Here is a 25,149-nt window from a genome sequence, read left to right on the forward strand (position 1 = left end):
TTTTGGCTGCACAGTGTCATTGTTGCTGGGCACAGGCTTTCTCTCGTTACGGAGAGTGGGAATTACTCTCTAGTTGCAGTGCCTGGGCTTCTCATTACAGTGGTTTCTCCTCTTGCACAGACAGACGCTAGGGTGCACGGGCTACAAAAGTTGTCACATGTGGGCTCAGTAATTGTGGCTCAGGTTCTAGAGCATGGGCTTAGTACTTGTGGTGCCCGGGCTTACATGCCCTGTAACATGCGGAATCTTCCCAGTTCAGTCAGTCAGTTCAGTTGCTCAGTCGTGTCCGACTCTTTGTGACCCCATGGACTGCAGCACAACAGGCCTCCCTGTCCATCATCAGATCCAGACTTTACTCAAACTCATGTCCACTGAGTCGGTGATGCCATCTAATCATCTCATCCCCTGTCGTCCCCTCCTCCTCCCGCCTTCAATCTTTCCCAGCATCAGGGTCTTTGCAAATGAGTCAGTTTTTCACATCAGTTCAGTTCAGTCACTCAGTCATGTCCGACTCTTTAAGACCCCATGAATCGCAGCATGCCAGGCCTCCCTGTCCATCACCAACTCCCGGAGTTTATCCAAACTCATGTACATCGAGTCAGTGATGCCATCCAGCCATCTCATCCTCTGTCGTCCCCTTCTCCTCCTGCCCCCAATCCCTCCCAACATCAGGGTCTTTTCCAATGAGTCAACTCTTAGCACAAGGTGGGCAAAGTATTGGAGTTTCAGCTTCAGCATCAGTCTTTCCAATGAACACCCAGGACTGATCTCCTTTAGGATGGACTGGTTGGATCTCCTTGCAGTCCAAGGGACTCTCAAGACTCTTCTCCAACACCACAGTTCAAAAGCATCAATTCTTCGGCGCTCAGGTTTCTTCACAGTCCAACTCTCACATCCATACATGACCACTGGAAAAACCATAGCCTTGACTAGACGGACCTTTGTTGGTAAAGTAATGTCTCTGCTTTTTAATATGCTATCTAGGTTGGTCATAACTTTCCTTCCAAGGAGTAAGCGTCTTTTAATTTCATTGCTGCAATCACCATCTGGAGTGACTTCGGAGCCCCCCACCAAAAAAAAAAAATAAGTCTGACACTGTTTCCACTGTTTCCCCATCTATTTCCCACGAAGTGATGGGACCAGATGCCATGATCTTAGTTTTCTGAATGTTGAGCTTTAAGCCAACATTTTCACTGTCCTCCTTCACTTTCGTCAAGAGGCTTTTTAGTTCCTCTTCGCTTTCTGCCATAAGGGTGGTGTCATCTGCATATCTGAGGTGATTGATATTTCTCCTGGCAATCATTTTTTTTTTTTTCTCCTGGCAATCTTGATTCCAGCTTGTGCTTCATCCAGTCCAGCGTTTCTCATAATGTACTCTGCATATAAGTTAAATAAGCAGGGTGACAATATACAGCCTTGACGTTCTCCTTTTCCTATTTGGAACCAGTCTGTTGTTCCATGTCCAGTTCTAACTGTTGCTTCCTGACCTGCATATAGGTATCTCAAGAGACAGGTCAGGTGGTCTGGTATTCCTATATCTTGAATAATTTTCCACAGTTTATTGCGATCCACACAGTCAAAGGCTTTGGCATAGTCAATAAAGCAGAAATAGATGTTTTTCTGGAACTTTCTTGTTTTTTCGATGATCCAAAGGATGTTGGCAATTTGACCTCTGGTTCCTCTGACTCTTCCTAAACATCTGGAAGTTCACGGTTCATGTACTTTTAAGGTCTGGCATGGAGAATTTTGAGCATTACTTTACTAGTATGTGAGATGAGTGCAATTATGTGGTAGTTTGAGCATTCTTTGCATTGTGTTTCTTTGGGACTGGAATGAAAACTGACCTTTTCCAGTCCCGTGGTCGCTGCCGATTTTCCAAATTTGCTGGCATACTGAGTGCAGCACTTTCACAGCAACATCTTTTAGGATTTGAAATAGCTCAACTGGAATTCCATCACTTCCACTAGCTCTGTTCGTAGTGATGCTTCCTAAGGCCCACTTGACTTTGCATTCCCTGATGTCTGGCTCTAGGTGAGTGATCACACCATTTATGATTATCTGGGTCATGAAGATCTTTTCTGTATAGTTCTTCTGTGTATTCTTGCCACCTCTTCTTAATATCTTCTCCTTCTGTTAGGTCCATACCATTTATGTCCTTTATTGTGCCCATCTTCACATGAAATGTTCCCTTGGTATCTCTAATTTTCTTGAAGAGATCTCTAGTCTTTCCTATTCCATTGTTTTCCACTATTTCTTTGCATTCATCACTGAGGAAGGCTTTCTTATCTCTCCTTGTTATTCTTTGGAACTCTGCATTCAGATGGGCATATCTTTCCTTATCTCCTTTGCCTTTTGCTTCTCTTCTTTTCTCGGCTATTTGTAAGGCCTCCTCAGACAACCATTTTGCCGGTTTTCATTTCTTTTTCTTGGGTATGGTCTTGATCACTGCTTCCTATACAATGTCACGAATCTCCACCCATAGTTCTTCAGGCACTCTGTCTATCAGATTGAATCCCTTACATCTGTCACTTCCACTGTATAGTCGTTAAGGGATTTGATTTAGGTCATGCCTGCATGGTCTAATGGTTTTCTCTACTTTCTTCAATTTAAGTCTGAATTTGGCAATAAGGAGTTCATGATCTGAGCCACAGTCAGCTCCCGGTCTTGTTTTTGCTGACTGTATAGAGCTTCTCCATCTTTGGCTGCAAATAAATAATCTATCTGATTTTGGTGTTGACCATCTGGTGATATCCATGTGCAGAGTCTTCTCTTCTGTTGTTGGAAGAGGGTGTTTGCTATGACCAGTGCATTCTCTTGGCCAAACTCTGTTAGCCTTTGCCATGCTTCATTCTGTACTCCAAGGCCAAATTTGCCTGTTACTCCAGATATTTCTTGACTTCCTCCTTTTGCATTCCAGTCCCCTATAATAAAAAGGACATGTTTTTTGGGTGTTAGTTCTAAAAGGTCTTGTAGGTCTTCATGGAACCACTGAACTTAAGCTTCTTCAGCATTACTGGTTGGGGCATAGCCTTGGATTACTGTGATACTGAATGATTTGCCTTGGAAATGAACAGAGATTATTCTGTCATTTTTGAGATCGCATCCAAGTACTGCATTTCAGACTTTTGTTGACCATAATGGCTATTCCATTTATTCTAAGGGATTCCTGCCCACAGTAGTGGATATCATGGTCATCTGAGTTAAATTCACCCATTCCAGTCCATTTTAGTTCGTGGATTCCTAAAATGTAGACATTCACTCTTGCCATCTCCTGTTTGACCACTTCCAATTTGCTTTGTTTCATGGACCTAACATTCCAGGTTCCTATGCAATACAGCACTTTACAGCATTGGACTTTACTTCCATCACCAGTCACATCCACAATTGGGTGTTGCTTTTGCTTTGACTCCATCTCTTCATTCTTTCTGGAGTTAATTCTCCACTGATCTCCAGTAGCATATTGGCACCTACTGACCTGGGGTGTTCATCTTTCTGTGTCCTATCTTGCCTATTTTGCCTTTTCATACTGTTCTTGGGGTTCTCAAGGCAAGAATACTGAAGTGGTTTGCCATTCCCTTCTCCAGTGGACCACATTTTGTCAGGCTAGGGATCAAATCAATGTCCCCTTCACTGGCCCGTGGATTGTGAACCACTGGACCACCAAGGGAATCCTGAACAATTGATTTTTGACAAAGGCAATTCAGTGGAGAAAGAAGACTCTTTTCACAAAACTTTGTTGAAACCACTGAACAACCATATGTAAAAGGAAAACAAAATACCTCCCACTTCAAAAAATATGAGCTCAAAACTGATGACTGGTTCTAAATGTAAAAAGTAAAACTATATAATTCTTAGAGGAAAACAGGACAATATTGTTTTGCTTGAGTGCTAAGTCTCTTCAGTTGTGTCTGACTCTTTGGATCCCTATGGACTGTAGACTGCAGGCTTCTCTGTCCATGGGATTCTCCAGGCAAGAATACTGGAGTGGATTGCCATGCCCTCTTCCAGGGGATCTTTCCGACCCAGGGATTGAACCTGAGTCCCTTACATCTGATCTGGCAGTGGGTTCTTTACCACCAGCTCCATCTGGGATTGCAGTTAGGGAAAGAGTTCTTAGACATGACAGCAAAAGCATGATCCAAAAAAGATAAAACTGGAAAACTTTCACTTTGTAAATGACCCTTAAAAGAATATAAAGACAAACTATACACTAGGAGAAAATATTTACAAACCAAGTTTCTGACAAAAGGTCATGAATTCTTGAAACTCAATAATAAGTAATCAAACAACCCAGTTAAAAAATATGCAAAAGACTGTTCATGAACAGACCATTCACCAAACAGAATATATGGATGGCAAATAAGCTAAGGAAAAAAAATGTTCATCATTAGTTATTTGAGAAAGGCAAATTAAAATTATGATGAACTACCACTACACAGCTGTTAAAATGACTAATACTAACAATAACAATTACTTTTAAGGAACACAACAGCCACCCTTGAAAATGGTTTGGCAGAGTCTTCTAAAGTTTAAGTTTGCAACCTATAGATTCAATGCAATCTGTATCAAGCTACCAACGGTATTTTTCAAGTGACTAGAACAAATAATTTCACAATTTGTACGGAAATACAGAAAACTTCAAATAGCCAAAGCAATCTTGAGAAAGAAGAATGGAACTGGAAGAAATCAACCTGCCTGGCTTCAGGCTATACTACAAAGCTACAGTCATCAAGACAGTATGGTACTGGCACAAAGACAGAAATATAGATCAATGGAACAGAATAGAAAGCCCAGAGACAACTCCACGCACCTATAGACACCTTATCTTCCACAAAGGAGGCAAGAATATACAATGGAGAAAAGACAATCTCTTTAACAAGTGGTGCTGGGAAAACTAGTCAACCACTGTAAAAGAAGGAAACTAGAACACTTTCTAACACCATACACAAAAATAAACTCAAAATGGATTAAAGATCTAAATATAAGACCAGAAATTATAAAACTCCTAGAGGAAATCATAGGCAAAACACTCTCTGACATAAATCACAGCAGGATCCTTTATGACCCACCTCCAAGAGTACTGGAAATAAAAGCAAAAATAAACAAATGGGACCTAATTAAACTTAAAAGCTTTTGCACAACAAAGGAAACTATAAGCAAGGTGAAAAGACAGCCTTCAGAATGGGAGAAAATAATAGCAAACGAAGCAACTGACAAAGAATTAATCTCAAAATATACAAGCAGTTCCTTCAACTCAATTCCAGAAAAATAAATGACCCAATCAAAAAATGGGCCAAAGAACTAAACAGACATTTCTCCAAAAAAGACATACAGATGGATAACAAACACATGAAAAGATGCTTAACATCACTTAGTATCAGAGAAATGCAAATCAAAACCACAATGTGGTGCCATCTCACACCGGTTAGAATGGCTGCTATCCTAAAATCTACAAACAATAAATGCTGGAGAGGGTGTGGAGAAAAGGCAACCCTCTTACACTGTGGGTGGGAATGCAAACTAGTACAGCCACTATGGAGAAGAGTGTGGAGATTCCTTAAAAAACTGGAAATAGAACTGCCATATGACCCAGTAATCCCACTGCTGGGCACATACACTGAGGAAACCAGAACTGAAAGAGACACATGTACCCCAATGTTCACCACAGCACTGTTTATAATAGCCAAGACATGGAAGCAACCTAGATGTCACATCAGCAGACGAATGGTTGAGAAAGCTGTGGTACATATACAGAATGGAATATTACTCAGCCATTAAACAAACACATTTGAATCAGTTCTAATGAGGTAGAGGAAACTGGAGGCTATCACACAGAGTGAAGTAAATCAGAAAGAAAAACACAAATATAGTATATTAACACATACATATGGAATTTAGAAAGATGGCAACAATGACCCTATATGCGAGACAGCAAAAGAGACACAGATGTATAGAACAGTCTTTTGGACTCTGTGGGAGAAGGAGAAGGTGAGGGTGGGATGATTTGAGAGAATAGAATTGAAACACATGTATTATCATATGTGAAACAGATCACCAGTCCAGGTTCGATGCATGAGATAGGGTGCTAAGGGCTGGTGCACTGGGATGACCCTGAGGATGGGATGGGGAGGGAGGTGGTAGGGGGGTTCAGGATGGGGAACAGACGTACACCCATGACTGATTCATGTCAATGTATGGCAAAAACCTCTACAATACTGTAAAGTAATCAGCCTCCAATTAAAATAAATAAATTTAAAACAAAGAAAAAAAAATTAAGTTAAACATACACTTACCATATGACCCAGAATTTCCATTGCTAGGTATTACAGTAGGGAAATGAAAACATGTTCATACAAAAACCTGTACAAAAATGTTTATAGAAGCTCTACTCGAACCACTGAAAACTGGAAACAACTCAAATATTCTCTAGGGGTGAAAGCATAAACAAAATGATGTAGAGTGACACAATACATACTATGGCAATAAAAAGGAATGAATTATCCATAGATGCAACATTCAACAACTTAAAACAATCTCAAAGGCATTATTTTGAATGAAAAATGCCATTCTTAAAAGATTACATACTCTATGATTCCGTTCACATGCTATTCTCTAAAAGATAAGTATGACAGAGAATAGACTGGTAGTTTCCAGGGATTAGGGATAAGTTTGGGTATAATTATGAAGGGATAGCATGAGAAATTTCAGGGAAGGTTCAACCGTTCTGATCCTGATTGTGATACTGGCTACAGAAATCTATACATGTTTTAAAAATCCATATAACCATACAAGTCAGTTTTACTGACTTTTAAATTTAAAATAAAACTGAAAAACCCGAAGCATAAGTATAAATGAAATTGTCAAAAATAAAACTAACTTATTTTCCTAACTTCTAGTTTCATTTCACAAGATAAAATCCCAGGTGAGCCCTTTTCTCACTATTAATAATGAAACAGTGTTGTTTCATATGGACATACTTAAGTAGTCTTTTTCAGCACTCATTTTCCTCCAATAAAGAGTACCTCCTTTATATTAAAATATACACTGAATAAAAAAAGAGAGGGATATATGCCAGAGTGATAACTATGGCAAGTTGTTTCTGGGTAATGAGAGTATAAGTGACATTTTCTAAATTCTGTAGAATGAATTCATATAACTTTAATAACCAGTAGAAAAAAGGTAAAAAAGAATCCTTTAAATCCAGGCCTAGTGATGTTTTCTAAAAGAAACTTTGGGGCTCTAGTCTGTAAGAAGGGAGAAGATAAGCACGGAGGAGGAGAGAAGGCAGGCAGCACAAAAATGATCAAATCTTCTGGTGGTACTTGTAAAGTAAGAAAACTGGCCGTTCTTAGGAAGGTGAAGGCTAGCTTACCTGAGACTGTTTGAAAACATCCTTCCCAACCACATCCAGGTTTGAGGGGTCTTTGATGGAACTAACATACTCAGAAACAGCCTTGATTACCACATCACAGGGAGGAAGAACCAGCTGATGAGCTCTGACCTAGAAGAAGTAAGATAAGCAAAGCACATTGATGTCTAAGATGGATCATTAAGAAAAAGGGTGAGACAGGGGTGAGATACAGAATTCAAATTCAGTAAATCCACTGAGAGACAGTTATCATCTTTTCTTTAAATTAATTTTCCCGTAATTTTCAGTACAGAACACTTGGAATCAAGATTGAAAAGGATAAAGAAAGAAAAAAACATATCAGACATAATCCCACAACAAAGATTACTGTTTTATGGCACTGCCATAATTAATCATGATAAATTGTCATGATACATTTTAGCTGTTTCCAAACTTCTGCTATTAAAGGTAATGTTGTAATGTGTGAATCATGTTTGAATCCTGATTTGAAGTAACCACAAAAAAGTTTTTGTAAGACAATCATGAAAATCTAAAAATGGATTAGATATTAAGATGATATCAAGAAATTATCATTAATTTTTTTAAGAGTAATAATGGCATTGTGCCTAAATAAGAAAATGCTCATATGTTTTACATATGCATATCAAAGAAAATGAGAGTGAAATAACTTGAGGACTGGCATCTGTTTTAAAATATACGAGTAAGAGCAACAACAACAAAAACTCAAGCAAGTGTGGCCACATTTTAACAACTACTGGTTATAGAAGATGTTACAGTGACAGTTAACTATATATTACTCTTTCTATTTTGTGATGCTTGAAAATTTTAAATGTTATGGTGAAATGTAGGTATGACTTGTTGACTACCTTCCAATTATCTAATTACATGTTTTCTAGAATGATAATTGCTGAGTAAAAGGCTATCAACTTCTTAAAAGCTTTTCAGTTCAGTTCACTTCAGTAGCTCATGTCGTGTCCTTGCAAACGCATGTCGTGCTTTTGCGACCCCATAGACTGCAACATGCCAGGCTTTCCTATCCATCACCAATTCCCGGAACTTGCTCAAACTCATGTGCATCAAGTCAGTGATACCATCCAACCATTTCATCCTCTGTTGTCCCCCTTCTCCTCAAGCCTTCAATCTTTTCCAGCATCAGGGTCTTTTCAAATGAGTCAGCTCTTCGCATCAGGTGGCCAAAGTATTGGAGCTTCAGGTTCACCATCAGTCCTTCCAATGAATATTCAGGATTGATTTCCTTTAGTTTGATCTCCTTGCTGTCCAAGGGACTCTCAAGAGTCTTCTCCAACACCACAGTTCAAAAGCATCAATTCTTCGGCGCTCAGGTTTCTTCACAGTCCAACTCTCACATCCATACATGACCACTGGAAAAACCATAGCGTTGACCAGACGGACCTTTGTTGGCAAAGTAATGTCTCTGCTTTTTAATATGCTATCTAGGTTGGTCACAACTTTCCTTCCAAGGAGTAAGCGTCTTTTAATTTCATTGCTACAATTACCATCTGCAGTGACTTTGGAGCCCCCCAAAAAAGGTCTGACACTGTTTCCACTGTTTCCCCATCTATTTCCCATGAAGTGATGGGACCAGATGGCATGATCTTAGTTTTCTGAATGTTAAGTTTTAAGCCAACTTTTTCACTCTCTGTCACTTTCATCAAGAGGCTCTTTAGTTCCTGTTCACTTTCTGCCTTAAGGGTGGTGTCATCTGCATATTTAAGGTTATTGATATTTCTCCCAGCAATCTTGATTCCAGCTTGTGCTTCATCCAGCCTGGCATTTCTCATGAGGTACTCTGCATATAAGTTAAATAAGGAGGGTGACAATATACAATCTTGACGTATTCCTTTCCCAATTTGGAACCAGTCCATTGTTCCATGTCCAGTTCTAACTGTTGGTTTTTGACCTTCATACAGGTTTCTCAGGAGGCAGGGAAGGTGGTCTGGTATCCCCGTCTCATTTCCCACAGTTTGTTGTGATCCACACAGTCAAAGGCTTTGGCATAATCAATGAAGCAGAAGTAGATGATTTTTTGGAATTCTCTTGCTTTTTCTATGATCCAATGGATGTTGGCAATTTGATCTCTGGTTCCTCTCCCTTTCTAAATCCAGCTTGAACATATGGAAGTTCTTGGTTCACATACTGTTGAAGCCTGGCTTGGAGAATTTTGAGCATTACTTTGCTAGCGTGTGAAATGAGTGCAATTGTGCCATAGTTTGAACATTCTTTGGCATTGCCATTCTTTGGGATTGGAATGAAAACTGACCTTTTTCAGTTCTGTGGCCATTGCTGAGTTTTCCATATTTGCTGGCATATTGAGAGCAGCACATTAACAGCATCATCTTTTAGGACTTGAAATAGCTCAGCTGAAATTCCATCACCTCCACTACCTCTGTTTGTAGTGGTGCAGCACTTTAACAGCATCATCTTTTAGGACTTGAAACAGCTCAGCTGGAATTCCATCACCTCCACTAGCTCTGTTCATAGTGATGCCTCCTAACGTCCACTTGACTTCACATTCCAGGATATCTGGCTCTAGGTGAGTGATCACACCATCATGGTTATCTGAGTCATGAAGATCTTTTTTGCATAGTTCTTCTGTGTATTCTTGTCACCTCTTCTTAGTATCTTCTGCTTCTGTTAGATCCATACCGTTTCTGTCATTTATTGTGCCCATCTTTGCATGAAATGTTTCCTTGGTATCTCTAATTTTTTTGAAGAGATCTCTAGTCTTTCTCATTCCAATGTTTTCCTCTATTCCTTTGCATTGATTGCACTGAGGAAGGCTTTCTTATCTCTCCTTGCTATTCTTTGGAATTCTGTGTTTAGATGGGTATTTCTTTCCTTTTCTCTTTTGCCTTTCACTTCTGTTCTTTTCTCAGATACTTGTTAGGCTGCCTCAGACAACCATTTTGCCATTTTCCACTTCTAAAAGCTTTTAATACAAATTACTTAGGTATAGGGTGTACCATTGATTCCTTCTTTTAATAAATATTTAATGCCTATTTTATGCCTGGCACTGTTCCAGGCATCAGGGATGCAGGAATCAAAAAGACAGACAAAACTCCCTGCCTTCAAGGGAGCTTAATTTCTAGTACAGGTGTGTTAGGATGGGATAAGGTTGGTGAAACAAACAGAATAATATAATGTATAGTGTGCTAAATGTAGGTAAGGGCTATGGAGAAAGTGTTAGCAGAGAAGGAGTTAGAGAATACAACTGTCTGTGTGTGGCAGGTGTGGGAGAAGGAAATTTTAAAAGTGTGTCAGGAAAGGTCACAGTGCCAAAGAACATCTGAAAAACCTATAAGAGTGAGGAAATGTCTGCGTGGGAGGAAAAGGCAGTCTCAGTACAGGGAATGGTAAATGTAAAGATTCTAAAAATAAAAGAAAAGGAGATGAGATCAGAGCTGTATGAGAGGGCCAGAAAGCATATTGCTTTGTAGGCCATGGTAAAGATTAGGTTAGTGATATGAAGAGCCATTAGAGAATTTTAAAAAGAGAAGTGACATGATTTGAGTCAGTTTTTAAAGTGACTCTGGCTGTTGTACTGGGAATAGATTTGGGGCCAAGGGTGAGAGGTATTGGGACATGAAATAGTGAAAGCAGAAGACCAATAGTTAGTAAAGTGGTATAATAATCCAGGCAAGAATGATGGCTTGACCAAGGTAATAGCTGTGAAACTGGTGAGAAGTGGATATATTTTGAAGGAAGAACTGATGGTATTTCCTGACCAGAAGAGAGGTGGAGCATGAGTAAGAGAGAAGTCAAGGGTGACTCCAAGCCTTTCAAGCTAAGCAACTGGAAGGATGAAGCTGCTGTTAATGAAAATTAGGGAAGGCTGTGGAAGGAACAGGTTTAGGGGAAAGATCAGGAGTTTCCATTTGGATGTGTTTCTTTGACATGTTTAGTAGGCCATTAGATATCGGGAGCTAGAGTTCAAATGGGAGGTCAAAGGTGGAGACATGTATTTAGGAGTCATTAATGGACATATGGTATTTAAAGTCATGACACCAGATGAGATCAACCACCAAGGCAGTGTGTGTGGATAGAAGAGAGAAAGGACTGAGGATAGAACTCTGGGACACTCCAAAGTTACATACATAAGACAAGGAAACAGCAAAGGAGACAGAAGCAGCAGCCACTGAAGTAGGTAGGACACTACAAGAGAATAGGGTCTTTAAAGCCAAGTGAAGAACATGTTCTCAGAGAGTGAGCAAGTGGGTCATATACTGCTGACTGGTCAAGCAAGATGAAAACTGAGAGCTAGCCATTAGACTTATTAACATCACAGTCACTGGTGACTTTGTTGAAAGCAATTTCAGCACAGCAAATTCAAGAGAGAACAGAGAAAGGGATCAGTAAACAGCTCATAGGCAACTCTCTAGAAGAGTTTGCTAAAAGGGAAAAAGAAATACAGAGCAGTAGCTTGGAGTGGGGGGAGTGAAATCAAGAGCAGGTTTTATTTTTTATGATGGATGCATGCCTATGCATCTGATGGGAAAAAGCCAATAAGAGAGGGAAAATGGTGTGGGAGAAAGAGGGGAGAACTTCTGAAGTGATGTCCTTAAGTTAGCAAGGAGGCATGGATTCAGCATAAGGGCAGAAGTGTTGGCCTAAGACAGGAACAGTGACAGGTCATCCAAGGCAGGCAGAGCAAGCAGGTGAGAAGTTGAAAGGGTGGGACCTGGTGGAAGTTTTGCTTCCATTGCTTCAATTTTCTGAGTGAAATAGGAAGTCAGGTCATGAGCTGAGAATGAGCAAGGAAGGAGAATTAGAGGCTTGAGGAGAGAAGGAAAGATGTGAAATAGACATCTAGGAGAGTGAAAGGATTAGGGAAATATAATACCACCACCAACTTACACTACCACAAGAAGTATATGATAGCATCAGTCTCAACACAGCCTTGACAGGAGTGGGTAGACTAATCTTTCAATATTTTCTAAACTGTTAGGTTAAAAAAAATCACATTGCTCACTCAATTTGCATCTCTGATCACTAGTGAGGTTTAACACCTAGTCACATTATTGGCCACTATAGTTCCTCTTTTGTGAATTGTCTGCTTCTTTCCTTTGCTCATTTTTTTATTTACTAGGGTATTAGTATTAACATTTTTCTTCATAGGTTTGTATGAACCCTTAAGATAATAAGGGTGTGAGAGAATACAAAACATATATTGTTCTCTGACTGCAGTTCCTGGCATAGAGCACCTAAAATCTTTGTAATTTCCTAGGTGGTAAGAGCACGCCTGTGCTCAGGATCCTCCCAGACCTCATCCTATGTATCTCTTCATCTGGCTGTTCATCTGTGTGCTTTATCATACCCTTTAATAAACTGATATATGTAAGTATGTATTTCCCTGAGTTCTATGAGGTGCTTTAATGGGATGGGGAGGGAGGTGGGTGGGGGGTTAGGGATGGGGAACACATGTAAATCCATGGCTGATTCATGTCAATGTATGGCAAAAACCACTACAATATTGTAAAGTAATTAGCCTCCAACTAATAAAAATAAATGGAAAAAAACACAAATTAATTAAACCCTAGAAGGGAGTCATTGGAACCTCAAATCTATAGCTAATTGGTCAGTAAGAAGCACAGGTGATAACCTGGGCTTGCAACTGCTATCTGAAAGTGTGTGGGGGGTGGGGAGGTCCTTGGAATTGAGTCCTGAACCTGTCTAATCTGACACTATCTTCAGGTAGATAGTGTTAGAATTGAGTTAAATTGTAGGATACCCAGCTCGTATCACAGAAAATTGTTTGGTGCGGGGAAAACTCCCCACATATTTAGTGACTAGAAGTGTCAAAAGTGAAGTACTCTGTGTGACAGTGGTAGTAGTGTGAGAGAGAGGAACACATAGGGAGAAAGACACAATGGGGTATAACTAGATTTTTCCCTATACATTAGGTAGAAAACTGAGTTTCTCCTTTTCAAGAGTATTGACCATAATTATAAATTTTTTGTAAGTATTTGAAATAATTTAAGCCTAATGAAAGATTTACTCTATCAAAATTCCAATCAAAATGTGATGTCCTCTAGGCATGGATGCACAGGCATGAAATGGGGCACATTACCTTAAGTGATGCAAGGGGATGTTCTGGTCCCAAGAGGCTCCAGTGAAAAGCAGCCAGGTCCTCATCGGGGAGAATGTGGTTACCTATAAAGTATATCTATCATTTATTGACTGTACAAATGTTTTCTTAGAATCTCCAGGCCAAGAAGGGACTTTGGGGGAAAAAAACAATCAAATAATTCATACATATCTATGTTCTTAACTTAACAACTACAGTAACTATGTTTGATTATCTACTATGAATCACATACATTATATATATATCATCTTTATAATACCTGTGTATGGTAATATTATCTAGACTTTTATAGAGAGGAAAACAGGTTTGAGCAAGTCTCGTGACTTTACCCAAGGTGCCACATCTAATAAGTGCCCACACCAGGCTAAGAATCTAGGACTGTCTGACTCCAAAGTTCATGCTATTTTCTGTCACGCAGTTATGCTGCCTTTTATAATAATAGCCACCGACTGCTGACTGCCTACTAAGTGCTGGGCATTTTATATATCTTATTTCATTTAATCTTATCAATTACACTGTGAGATATTATTATTTCATTTCACAGATGAGGAAACTGAAACCAGGAGGTGTCACTTCAGTGATTTGTCCAAGGCCTAATTCCAAAACTTGTGCTGACTCCACTAGATTATCCAAGCTCAAATCCTTTGGGATTATAAACAGAGGTCACACCTGAGACAAGATATTAACTTTCATGCTGTCAGTACTTGGAAAACCAACTCAAACATAATCAACAGTCTGCAGTTAACTTTGAAATACATTTTTTAAAGAAAAACTTATAGATGGATATAAAGACAGATATATGATGAAGCAAGTATAGTAAAATGTTATTGGCAGAATACAGGTGGTAGAAACAGGATTTTCAGAGCAAATTCTTGAAGTTTTGCTGTACTTTTGGGAATTTTCATAACAAAATGTAAGCACAAGAGAAGCAAAAAGAAAAATATGCAGAATGATTTGTGTTCTTGATCTGAAGTTAAACAGTGGGGAAGAAATGCTAATGCTCTGAGTGGGAAACCAAAGTTGCCTAGGGCTAATAAGATATTTGGCCTAAGATGGTACCATGCATAAAATACTTATAGAATGTAATGAAAGAAAAAGTTTTACAAGAATCAAAATAATATTCTGGAATATCCTGTATTAATTCATAATAAAAGATGCTGAGTTTCTAGTAAGAAGCCCCAAAGCACAGTGCTTGACGTGCAAACTTTCAGAAGATAAATCCAACAGTGATAACCATTGCTCTGGTTTTCATCTCTTGACACTGAAAGAGGAAACTTACATGATCATTAGAGTCTGTTCTTTGGACCACCTACCTAGCAGTGCAGCAAATATGGGAAAATTCATCCGCTTCAGGCCTAGCTGCTTGGCCACCTCCTGCATCAGAAACTGGTTGGTGGTGAGGTTCTTTCCATTCCAGCTCAGCTTCAGAGCATGGGAACTATAGTAAGAGGGAATATTGTAGAGCGCATACTCGGAGTCATGGGCAAGAAGACCATGGAAGCCATTTTCCCTGAAAAAAGCCACCACTTCCAAATGGTGGTCTTCAAGGCTCTGAAAGACCTAGGAAGGAAAAAGAGAACATGTCATGCAACAAAAGCTGACCTATATTTGGTTAGAAGTCAGAAAGGCTAGAAACTGAATTTTATAGTTTGTTGAAATTTAAGATTATATAACACTGAACAAGGCTTCCCTGGTAACTCAGCTGGTAAAGAATCTGCCTGCAATGCAAGAGACACCAATTTGATTCCTGGTTTGGGAAGTTCCCCTGGAGAAGGGATAGGCTACTCACTTCTGTATTCTTGGGCTTCCCCAATGGCTTAGGTGGTAAAGAATCTACCTGCAAAATGGGAGACCTGGGTTGGATCCCTGGGTTGGGGAGATCCCCTAGAGCAGGGCATGGCAACCCACTCCAGTATTCTTGCCTGGAGAATCCCCATGGACAGAGGAGCCTGGCGGGCTACAGTCCATGGTGTCACAAAGAGTCAGACACGACTAAGCACAGCACAACACAAGGCTGAACAAAATACTTAAAAAAAAAAAAAGTCTTTCCTAGCCTAAACTGGATTATTTCTGTAAAAACAGGCAGCATTATCCATTTGTCCATTCAAATGACCAATTTTTTGACTCCCTGCATGGAACTATGGCCTGAAGCTCTTTAAAAGAATATTGAAATTAACGTGGTTCATAGTATTTAAGTTTTTACTTTAAATAATTATAGATGAGAACTTTGTTAGAAAGATAATAAAGCTATTATATATTGCTTAGTACCTTCTATATACTGTGTGTGCTTTACATACATTATCTCATCAACAGAACAACCAAGGACAAGGCAGATATAGATGAAAAAACATACAAGTGGAAATAGACATAGAAAGGTTAAATAACATATAGCTAGAGCCTGAATCTAAGTTAATCTAACTCTTTTTAAAAAATCCCTGCTTTCTTTCTTAGGAGCACCTTGGACCACAGGGCACCTAAATAGGGCGCTTCCAACAGTTAGAAGTCAGAAACTTCACTCTATTTTAGAAATGGAAAAACTAAGGCTGTGAGAGATTGGTTGCCCCCAAAGCTGCATAATGAGGGTGTATACACAGGATTCAAACCCAAGCTGATCTGACTCCAGAATGCACACTTCCCATTGTACCAGGCTTCTTCTTGAAGAGCACTATCTTTACTGCAATAGAGGCAGACTGTTAAATGCCCTTCTTGTGCACACATCTATTGCTCTACATAAAGGATACTAAAATGATCTGCATACTGGTTCTGCTACACTAAGTTCCTTGACTGCAGAAACTTTATAATCTCTGTATTCTTGGCTCCCACATAAGATCTGATGCATTGCAGTTTGAATAATAGTTGCTAACAGATACTGAACATATACTATGTGCTAAGTAATGTTCCAATTACTTTACATGTATTAATTCATTTCATACTCAAAACAATCCAATGAGGCCATAACTATTATTATTATCTCCATTTTACATCTCTAAGGTCACAGATCTGGAAGGAATAAAGTCTGGAGTTTGTCTCCAGAGCCTACAGACCTTGATAATTTTGTTGAACTCAATTGACTTAATTTTTCATTTAAGTTTTAGAGGAATGGTAGTTCTTCTGGAGTCTGACAAGAGTTTCAATGCATTAAGCTTTCTCTAAGCTATGGAAAGAGACTCTAGTTGCAGTAGAGAGCCATGTCACATATTAAGTTACAGCAGAGGGAGGGACACTGGTAAGCAAATAACAAAGCAAGGTCTGTATTTATTTGATATCCAGGCAAAGGAAGCAAAAAACCTTACTTTGAGCCACAACATATTTATGTCTAGAGTTACAATTAACTCCAGATGGGTCTGGGTAGGAGTACAGTTTTAGGCTGTCCCCTAGTGACAGTTTCTTCCAGCATATGCCTCTCATACCAGTCACTGACTGAGCATCCATCGACATTGTACCAGGCATAGTGCTGACTGTGACATGTTCTTTCTCATCATCACAACCTGACTATGTCAGCATTATAAGTCCTGTGGTTCTGGTAAGAAAACTGAGGCTTAGAGAAGTGATGTGGCATGTTCAGGGCTACAGAGCTGGGAAACAGGAACCCAGATCAGACTGACACCAAAGTCCATGCTCTTTCTACAACAACATATTACCTTTAGCTGGTCTGCAGTTGATTATGCCACCATCCAAGTGATTTCAACTCTAGAAAGTCAAGGACTAGAGATCTTTAACAAATCTGATGGCTCTCGTAAGGAATATAAATCACAATCACCTAGAAAGCATTTTCTAGAAAGTCAAGGACTAGTGATCTTTAACAAATCTGATGGCTCTCGTAAGGAATATAAATCACAATCACCTGGAAAGCATTTTCAAAATATACAAACATGTGCCTCACCTCAGATCTGCTGAAACAATCTCCTGAGCGTGACTGGAATGCCTATATTTCAAAACTAGCTTCCAGTAGGTTCTGATGCACACTCCTAAGAACCATTGAGCTAATCTAATTACTCATTTAAAAAAAAGTTTTATTGAGGTATAACTGACATACTGAATTATTACATATTTAAAGTGAAAGTGAAAGTCACTCAGTCATATCTGACTCTTTGTGACCCCATGGACTATACAGTCCATGGAATTCTCCAGGCCTGAATGCTGGAGTGGGTAGCCTTTCCCTTCTCCAGGGGATCTTCCTAACCCAGGGATTGAACTCAGGTCTCCAGCATTACTGGCGGATTCTTTACCAGCTGAGCCACAAGGGAAGCCCAAGAATACTGGAGTGGGTAGCCTATCCCTTCTCCACTGGATCTTCCCAACCCAGGAATGGAACAGGGGTCTCCTGCATTGCAGGCAGATTCTTTACCAATTGAGCTATATTTAAAGTGCACATCAAAGTGATATGATATACATATGCCCAATTACTCATTTTGCTGCTTAAGCAACTAGCCCCCTAGAAAGGAGAGATGACTTGACATGGTTACCTAGTTAATCTGTAGCAGAACCAAGATTAGAACAAAAGTCTCATGATGCCAGGTATAAAACTTCCTTCACTGCATATTCTGGGGGTAAATAATGGAAAACAAGAGAATAACAATAATATCATAATTCCCAAGCACCCTACTCCTACCAGGCTAGTTTCCTAGCTACCCTTCTCCAAGATTACTGTTTCCTTTTCTTTGCTCCCTTGGTTTCCTAGCCTAGAATACCACACTGCCTCTCTTTTCCAATGTTCCAAATATGTTCCATAGGCCCCCTCTTACATGATTTCTTTCCTCTTAACTCTTACAACACTGAGACAGTTGACACCATCAAGGAAGTAACTCAACAATATCCTCACCTGCCAAGTTGTAAAACCACAGATTCCTTCTTATTCTTGTGTGTATCCTCCACAATCCTAACCAACACTTAGAAAGGACATAGAGCTGGGTTGACAGAACAGCAAAGAAAGGCCTACACAGGTTGTAAAAGGGAAAGGGGCCCTGGCAAATAATAGAGCAACATCATCTAAGTATTTGACTTCAACAACTGACGTATCAATGTCACTGGGAAAAGTCTGCCTGGATTGCAGGTTATTTAGACATGAAGTAGCAAAGTAATATTAGGTATCAACTGAGTACCTACTATGTACCAGGCACTGTTCCAAGTACACCTCATGTCTATTAACCTTTCAATAACATCATGATGCATTATTATTTCCCTTTTACAGATGACAGAATAACAAGGCTCAGAGGTTGAAGAACTTGACCAAAGTCACACAGCTAAAAAATGAAGCTAGTCAATAAGCACATGAAAAAATGTTCAACATCATTAGTTATTAGAGAAATACCAATCAAAAATCCACAGTGAGAAACCAATTAAGATGTACTAACATGGCTATAATTTTTAGAATGTAAAATAACAAGAGTGTGGAGAAACTGGAATCCCCCATACATTGTTGGAGGAAGTGTAAAATGGTGCAGTCACTTTGGAAAACAGTCTGGGAGTTCCTCAAATGGCTAACACGGGGTTATTACATGATCCAATACTTCCACTCATAGGTGTATATATACAAGAGAATTAAAAACATACGTTCACACAAAAACTTGTACATGAGTGTTTGTAGCAGAATTATTCACAACAGTCAAAAATGGAAACAACCAAAAGAAGAAGTGAAACTCTCACTGTTTGCAGATGACATGATCCTCTACATAGAAAACCCTAAAGACTCTACCAGAAAATTACTACAGCTAATCAACGAATATAGTAAAGTTGCAGGATATAAAATTAACACACAGAAATCCCTTGCATTCCTATACACTCACAGTGATAAAACAGAAAGAGAAATTAAGGAAACAATACCATTCACCATTGTAACAAAAAGAATAAAATACTTAGGAGTATATCTACCTAAAGAAACAAAAGACCTATACATAGAAAACTATAAAACACTGGTGAAAGAAATCAAAGAGGACACAAACAGATACCGTGTTCATGGATTGGAAGAATCAATATTGTCAAAATGGCTATACTACCCAAAGCACTCTATAGATTCAATGCAATTCCTATCAAGCTACCAACGGTATTTTTCACAGAACTAGAACAAATAATTTCACAATTTGTATGGAAATACAAAAAAACCTCGAATAGCCAAAGTAATCTTGAGAAAGAAGAATGGAACTGGAGGAATCAACCTGCCTGACTTCAGACTCTACTACAAAGCCACAGTCATCAAGACAGTATGGTACTGGCACAAAGACAGAAATATGGATCAATGGAACAGAATAGAAAGCCCAGAGATAAATCCACGCACCTATGGACACCTTATCTTTGACAAAGAAGGCAAGGATATACAATGGTAAAAAGACAACCTCTTTAACAAGTGGTGCTGGGAAAACTGGTCAACCACTTGTAAAAGAATGAAACTAGAACACTTTCTAACACCATACACAAAAATAAACTCAAAATGGATTAAAGATCTAAAGGTAAGACCAGAAACTATAAAACTCCTAGAGGAGAACATAGGCAAAACACTCTCTGACATAAATCACAGCAGGATCCACTGTAACCCACCTCCCAGAATATTGGAGATAAAAGCAAAAATAAACAAATAGGACCTAATGAAACTTAAAAGCTTTTGCACTACAAAGGAAACTATAAGTAAGGTGAAAAGACAGCCTTCAGAATGGGAGAAAATAATAGCAAACGAAGCAACAAAGGATTGATCTCAAAAATATACAAGCAACTCCTGCAGCTCAATTCCAGAAAAATAAATGACCCAATCAAAAAATGGGCCAAAGAACTAAACAGACATTTCTCCAAAGAAGACATACAGATGGCTAACAAACACATGAAAAGATGCTCAACATCACTCATTATCAGAGAAATGCAAATCAAAACCACAATGAGGTACCATTACACGCCAGTCAGGATGGCTGCTATCCAAAAGTCTACAAGCAATAAATGCTGGAGAGGGTGTGGAGAAAAGGGAACCCTCTTACACTGTTGGTGGGAATGCAAACTAGTACAGCCGCTATGGAGAACAGTGTGGAGATTTCTTAAAAAACTGGAAATAGAACTGCCATATGACCCAGCAATACCACTTCTGGGCATACACACTGAGGAAACCAGATCTGAAAGAGACACGTGCACCCCAATGTTCATCGCAGCACTGTTTATAATAGCCAGGACATGGAAGCAACCTAGAGGCCCATCAGCAGACGAATGGATAAGGAAGCTGTGGTACATATACACAATGGAATATTACTCAGCCATTAAAAAGAATTCATTTGCATAAGTTCTAATGAGATAGATGAAACTGAAGCCCATTATACAGAGTGAAGTAAACCAGAAAGATAAAGAACATTACAGTATACTAACACACATATATGGAATTTAGAAAGATGGTAACGATAACCCTACATGCAAAACAGAAAAAGAAACACAGATGTACAGAACAGACTTTGGACTCTGTGGGAGAAGGCGAGGGTGGGATGTTTCGAGAGAACAGCATCGAAACATGTATATTATCTAGGGTGAAACAGGTCACCAGCCCAGGTGGGATGCATGAGACAAGTGCTCGGGCCTGGTGCACTGGGAAGACCCAGAGGGATCGGGTAGAGAGGGAGGTGGGAGGGGGGATCGGTATGGGGAATACATGTAAATCCATGGCTGATTCATGTCAATGTATGACAAAAACCACTACAATATTGTAAAGTAATTAGCCTCCAACTAATAAAAAGTAAATGGAAAAGAAAAGAAAAAAAAAGGGAAAAAAATGGATATAACCCAAATGTCCATCAACTAATAAAGAGATAAACAAAAGAGAGTATATTAACACAACGGAATGTTATTCAAACATAAAAAGGAGTGAAGTGCTGATTCATGCTACAACATGAATGCATATTGAAAAACTTATAAAGTGAAAGCAGCCAAATACATATTTTTAAAAAATTTATTTGGTTGCTCCAGGTCATAGTTATGGCACTCGGGATCATTAGTTGAGTAATATGGGATCTACTTCCCTGACTGGGTATTGAATCCAGGCCCCCTGCTTTTTCAGTGTAGCATCTTAGCCACTGGACCACCAGGGACGTCCCCCAAACAGACTTTTATATAAATTGTCCAGTATAGGGAAATACACAGAGATGGAAAGATAGTGGTTGCCAGGGACTGGAGGAAGGAGAATTGGAGAATGGCTGCTAGCAGACACTGGGTTTCCTTTTAGGGATGATAAAAAATGCCCTGGAATTTGATAGTGATAATAGTTGCACAACTCTGTGAAGAAACTAAATGACACTGAATTGTATACTTTAAAATGGTGAGTTTTATAGTGTGTAAATTATATCTCAGTTTTTTAAAAGTGGAGTTAGGATTAAAATTTAGCTTTGCCCACAAATCCTAAGCTCACTAACTAAAAGCTTTTGATTATGGAAAACTGCAAAATAGAAAGGTAAGGAGACTAGCATAATGAACCTTCATGACACCATTATCCAGTTTCATATATCAATGTTAAGTCATTCTTCTTTCATCTACTTTCTTTTGTCTGGCATTTTTTAAATATAAGTTTTTACTGTGATTAAAAAAAAAAATCACACAACATAAAATTTACCTTCTTAACCATTTTTTGAAGTGTATAGTTCAGTGTTAAATATACTCACCTTGAGACAGAGCTCTAGAACTTTTTCATCTTACAAATCTGAAACTTTACACCCATTAAACAACTCCCATTTCCCCCTGCCTCAGCCCCCGGCAATCACCTTTCTACTTTCTGTTTCTATGAATTTTACTACTTTTTTGGGGAGTCATACAGTATTTGCCCTTCTGTGACTGGCTTATTTCAACTTAATGCTTTCAAGGTTCATCCATGTTGTAGCATGTAGTAAGATTTTGTTCCTTTTAAGGATGAATAATATTCCATTGTAGATATATACATTCTTATTTATTTATCTATCAATGGACATTTAGGTTGCTTCCATTTCTTGGCTATTGTGAATAGCAGCTGGCTATTGTGAATAGCGCTGCTATGAACATGGGTGTACAAATATCCCTTTGAGATTCTGCTTTCAGTTCTTTTGGATAAAAACCTAGAAGTAGAATTGCTGGATCATATGGCGATTCTATTTTTAATTTTTAAAGGAAATTCTATATTGTTTTTCATAGTAGTTGCATTGTTTTACATGCATGTCAACAGTGCACAAGGGTTCCAATTTCTCCACAACGTCACCAACACTTATTTTCCTTTTTTAAATAGTAGTCATCTTAATGAGTATGAAGTAATAGCTCACTGTGGTTTTGATTTGGGCTTCCCTGGTGGCTCAGAGATTAAAGTGTCTGCCTGCAATGCACTTCTCCAATGATTGGTGACATTGATCATCTTTCTATATGATTATTGGTCATTTTTGGTACACTTTAAAGCAAGTTTCGGGCTTCCCTGGTGGCTCAGAGGTTAAAGCATCTGCCTGCAATGCAGGAGACCTGGGTTCGATCCCTGAGTCGGGAAGATCCCCTGGAGAAGGAAATGGCAACCCACTCCAGTATTCTTGCCTGGAGAATCCCATGGAGGGAGGAGCCTGGTAGGCTACAGTCCATGGGGTCGCAAAGAGTCAGACACGACCGAGCAACTTCACTTCAAAGCAAGTTTCAGATATCAAATCACCTCTAAATACTTCATTATGTATCTGTAACAGAGACTTAAAAATGACAAACACAGTACCATTATTTCACTGAATAAAATCAACAAGAGTTTCTTAATAATACCCAGTCTCAAGGAGTTCTCTGGTGGCCTAGTGGTTAAGATTCCAGGCTTTCACTGCCATGGCCCAGATTCAATCCTTGGTCAGGGAACTGAGTTCCCAAAAGCCACATGGTATGGCCAAATAACAAACAAAATATCCAGTCGTTATTCTATTTTCCATGACTGCCACAAAAATATTTTTTAATAGCTGGTTTGTTAAAATCAGAATCCAAATAGGGTCCACATGCTGCATCTGGCTGATATGGCTCCCAGTTATGTTAATTTGTAACAGTTGCCATTCTCTTTATTTAAATGCATTTTATTTACTGAAACAAAAAATACCCTTATTTTTTAAATTACAAAAGTAATATAGATTATTCAACAAATGGTGTTGAGCTAACTGAATATTTACTTGAGAAAAATAGGGTGGATCCATTCTTCACCCGTTAACTTGGATAACCATACAAATAATAGAAGACATCATAGGGGAATTTAAGAAAAATAATTTCAGTGGATAAAGTTTAAGAGAAAACTCAGTATATAACAGCAAATAGAAAGATCAATCCTCTTGAGTATATAAAACAAAACATTTCTGCTTGGGAAAAGCCAATGTAAGTAAACTCAAGAGATAAATGACAAATTGCAAAATAATTTGAAAGAGGACTAATTTCTCTAACAGAAGGATAAAAAAGTAATAACCCAGGAGATTTCATTAAAAAAGGAAGCATAAATAGATCTTAGGGAGATTAACTCAAAATGGTGGAGCAGAAGGACATGGACTCACCCCTTCTTGAGAGAGGACCAGAATCACAACTAACTGCTGAACCACCATGGACACAAAAACACTGAAACCCACCAAAAAAGATACCCTACACCAAAGACAAAGGAAAAACCACAGCCAGACAGTAGGAAGGGCACAATCGTGACAGAATCAAATCCCATACCTGCCGGGTGGGATACCCACAAACTGGAAAATAATTCTACTACAGAAGTTCTCCCACGGGAGTGAAGGTTCTAAGCCCCAAACTGGGCCTCCCAGCTTGGGGGATTGGCAACAGGAGGAGTTCCTAGAGAAACCAGCTTTCATGGCCAGTGGGATTTGACTGCAGGACTTTCCCCACAGGACTAGAGGAAACAGAAACTTCACTCTTGGAGGGCACACACAAAGTATTGTATGCATCAGGACCCATAGGAAAAAAAGCAGTGACCCCATAAAAGACTGGGTCAGACCTACCTGCTAGAGTTGGAGGGCCTCCTGTAGAGGTGGGGGGTGGGGTTCACTGCAGGGACAAAGACACTGGTGGCTGCAGTTCTGGGAAGTACTCATTGGTGTGAGCCCTTCTGAAGGCTTTGATTATCCCAATCAAACAGACTGTAGGCGCCAGTGCTAGGTTGCCTCAGGCCAAACAACCAACAAAGAGGAAACACGGCCCCACTCATCAGCAAAGTTTTACTGAGCACAGCCCTGCCTACCAGAGAGACAAGACCCAGCTCTACCCACTACCAGTCTCTCCCATCAGGAAGCTTGCACAAGCCTCTTAGATAGCCTCATCCAACAGAGAGCAGGTAGCAGAAGCAAGAACTACAATCCTGCAGCCTGCAGAAAGAAACCAATCACAGAAAGTTAGATAAAATTAAACAGCAAAGGATAATGCCCCAGATGAAGGAACAAGATAAAAATCCCAGAAAACAACTGTGTGGAGGAGAGATAGGCAACTTTCTGGAAAAAGAGGTCAGAATAATGATAGTGAAGATGATTCAGCATAGTGGAAAAAGAATGGAGGCAAGGGTCAAGAAAATGCAAGACATATTCAACAAAGATGTAGAAGAAACAAAGAACAGGGATGAACAATTCAATAACTGAAATGAAAAATATACTAGATAGAAGAAATCAATAGCAGGATAAATGAGGCAGAAGAAAGGATGGATAAGTGACTTGAAAGACAGAATGGTGGAAATCACTGCTACAGAACAAAG

General features: G+C 39.2%; 1 protein-coding gene across 5 annotated transcripts in view; it reads right to left on the reverse strand.

The window, feature by feature from the left end:
* FAM120C (family with sequence similarity 120 member C) overlaps positions 1-25,149 on the reverse strand; it is a 143,272-nt gene that overhangs the window by 82,937 nt on the left and 35,186 nt on the right. For all 5 annotated transcript variants that reach the window (XM_061136921.1, XM_061136922.1, XM_061136925.1 and 2 more), the window contains exons 2-4: positions 14,789-15,035; positions 13,458-13,540; positions 7,373-7,501 (exon numbers count right to left, since the gene is read on the reverse strand). In XM_061136921.1, the coding sequence (XP_060992904.1) occupies positions 7,373-7,501; positions 13,458-13,540; positions 14,789-15,035 (459 nt within the window). The remainder of the gene's footprint in view (positions 1-7,372; positions 7,502-13,457; positions 13,541-14,788; positions 15,036-25,149) is intronic.

This window comes from Dama dama, chromosome X (assembly GCF_033118175.1).
Source record: "Dama dama isolate Ldn47 chromosome X, ASM3311817v1, whole genome shotgun sequence".
Taxonomy (NCBI): Eukaryota; Metazoa; Chordata; class Mammalia; order Artiodactyla; family Cervidae; genus Dama; species Dama dama.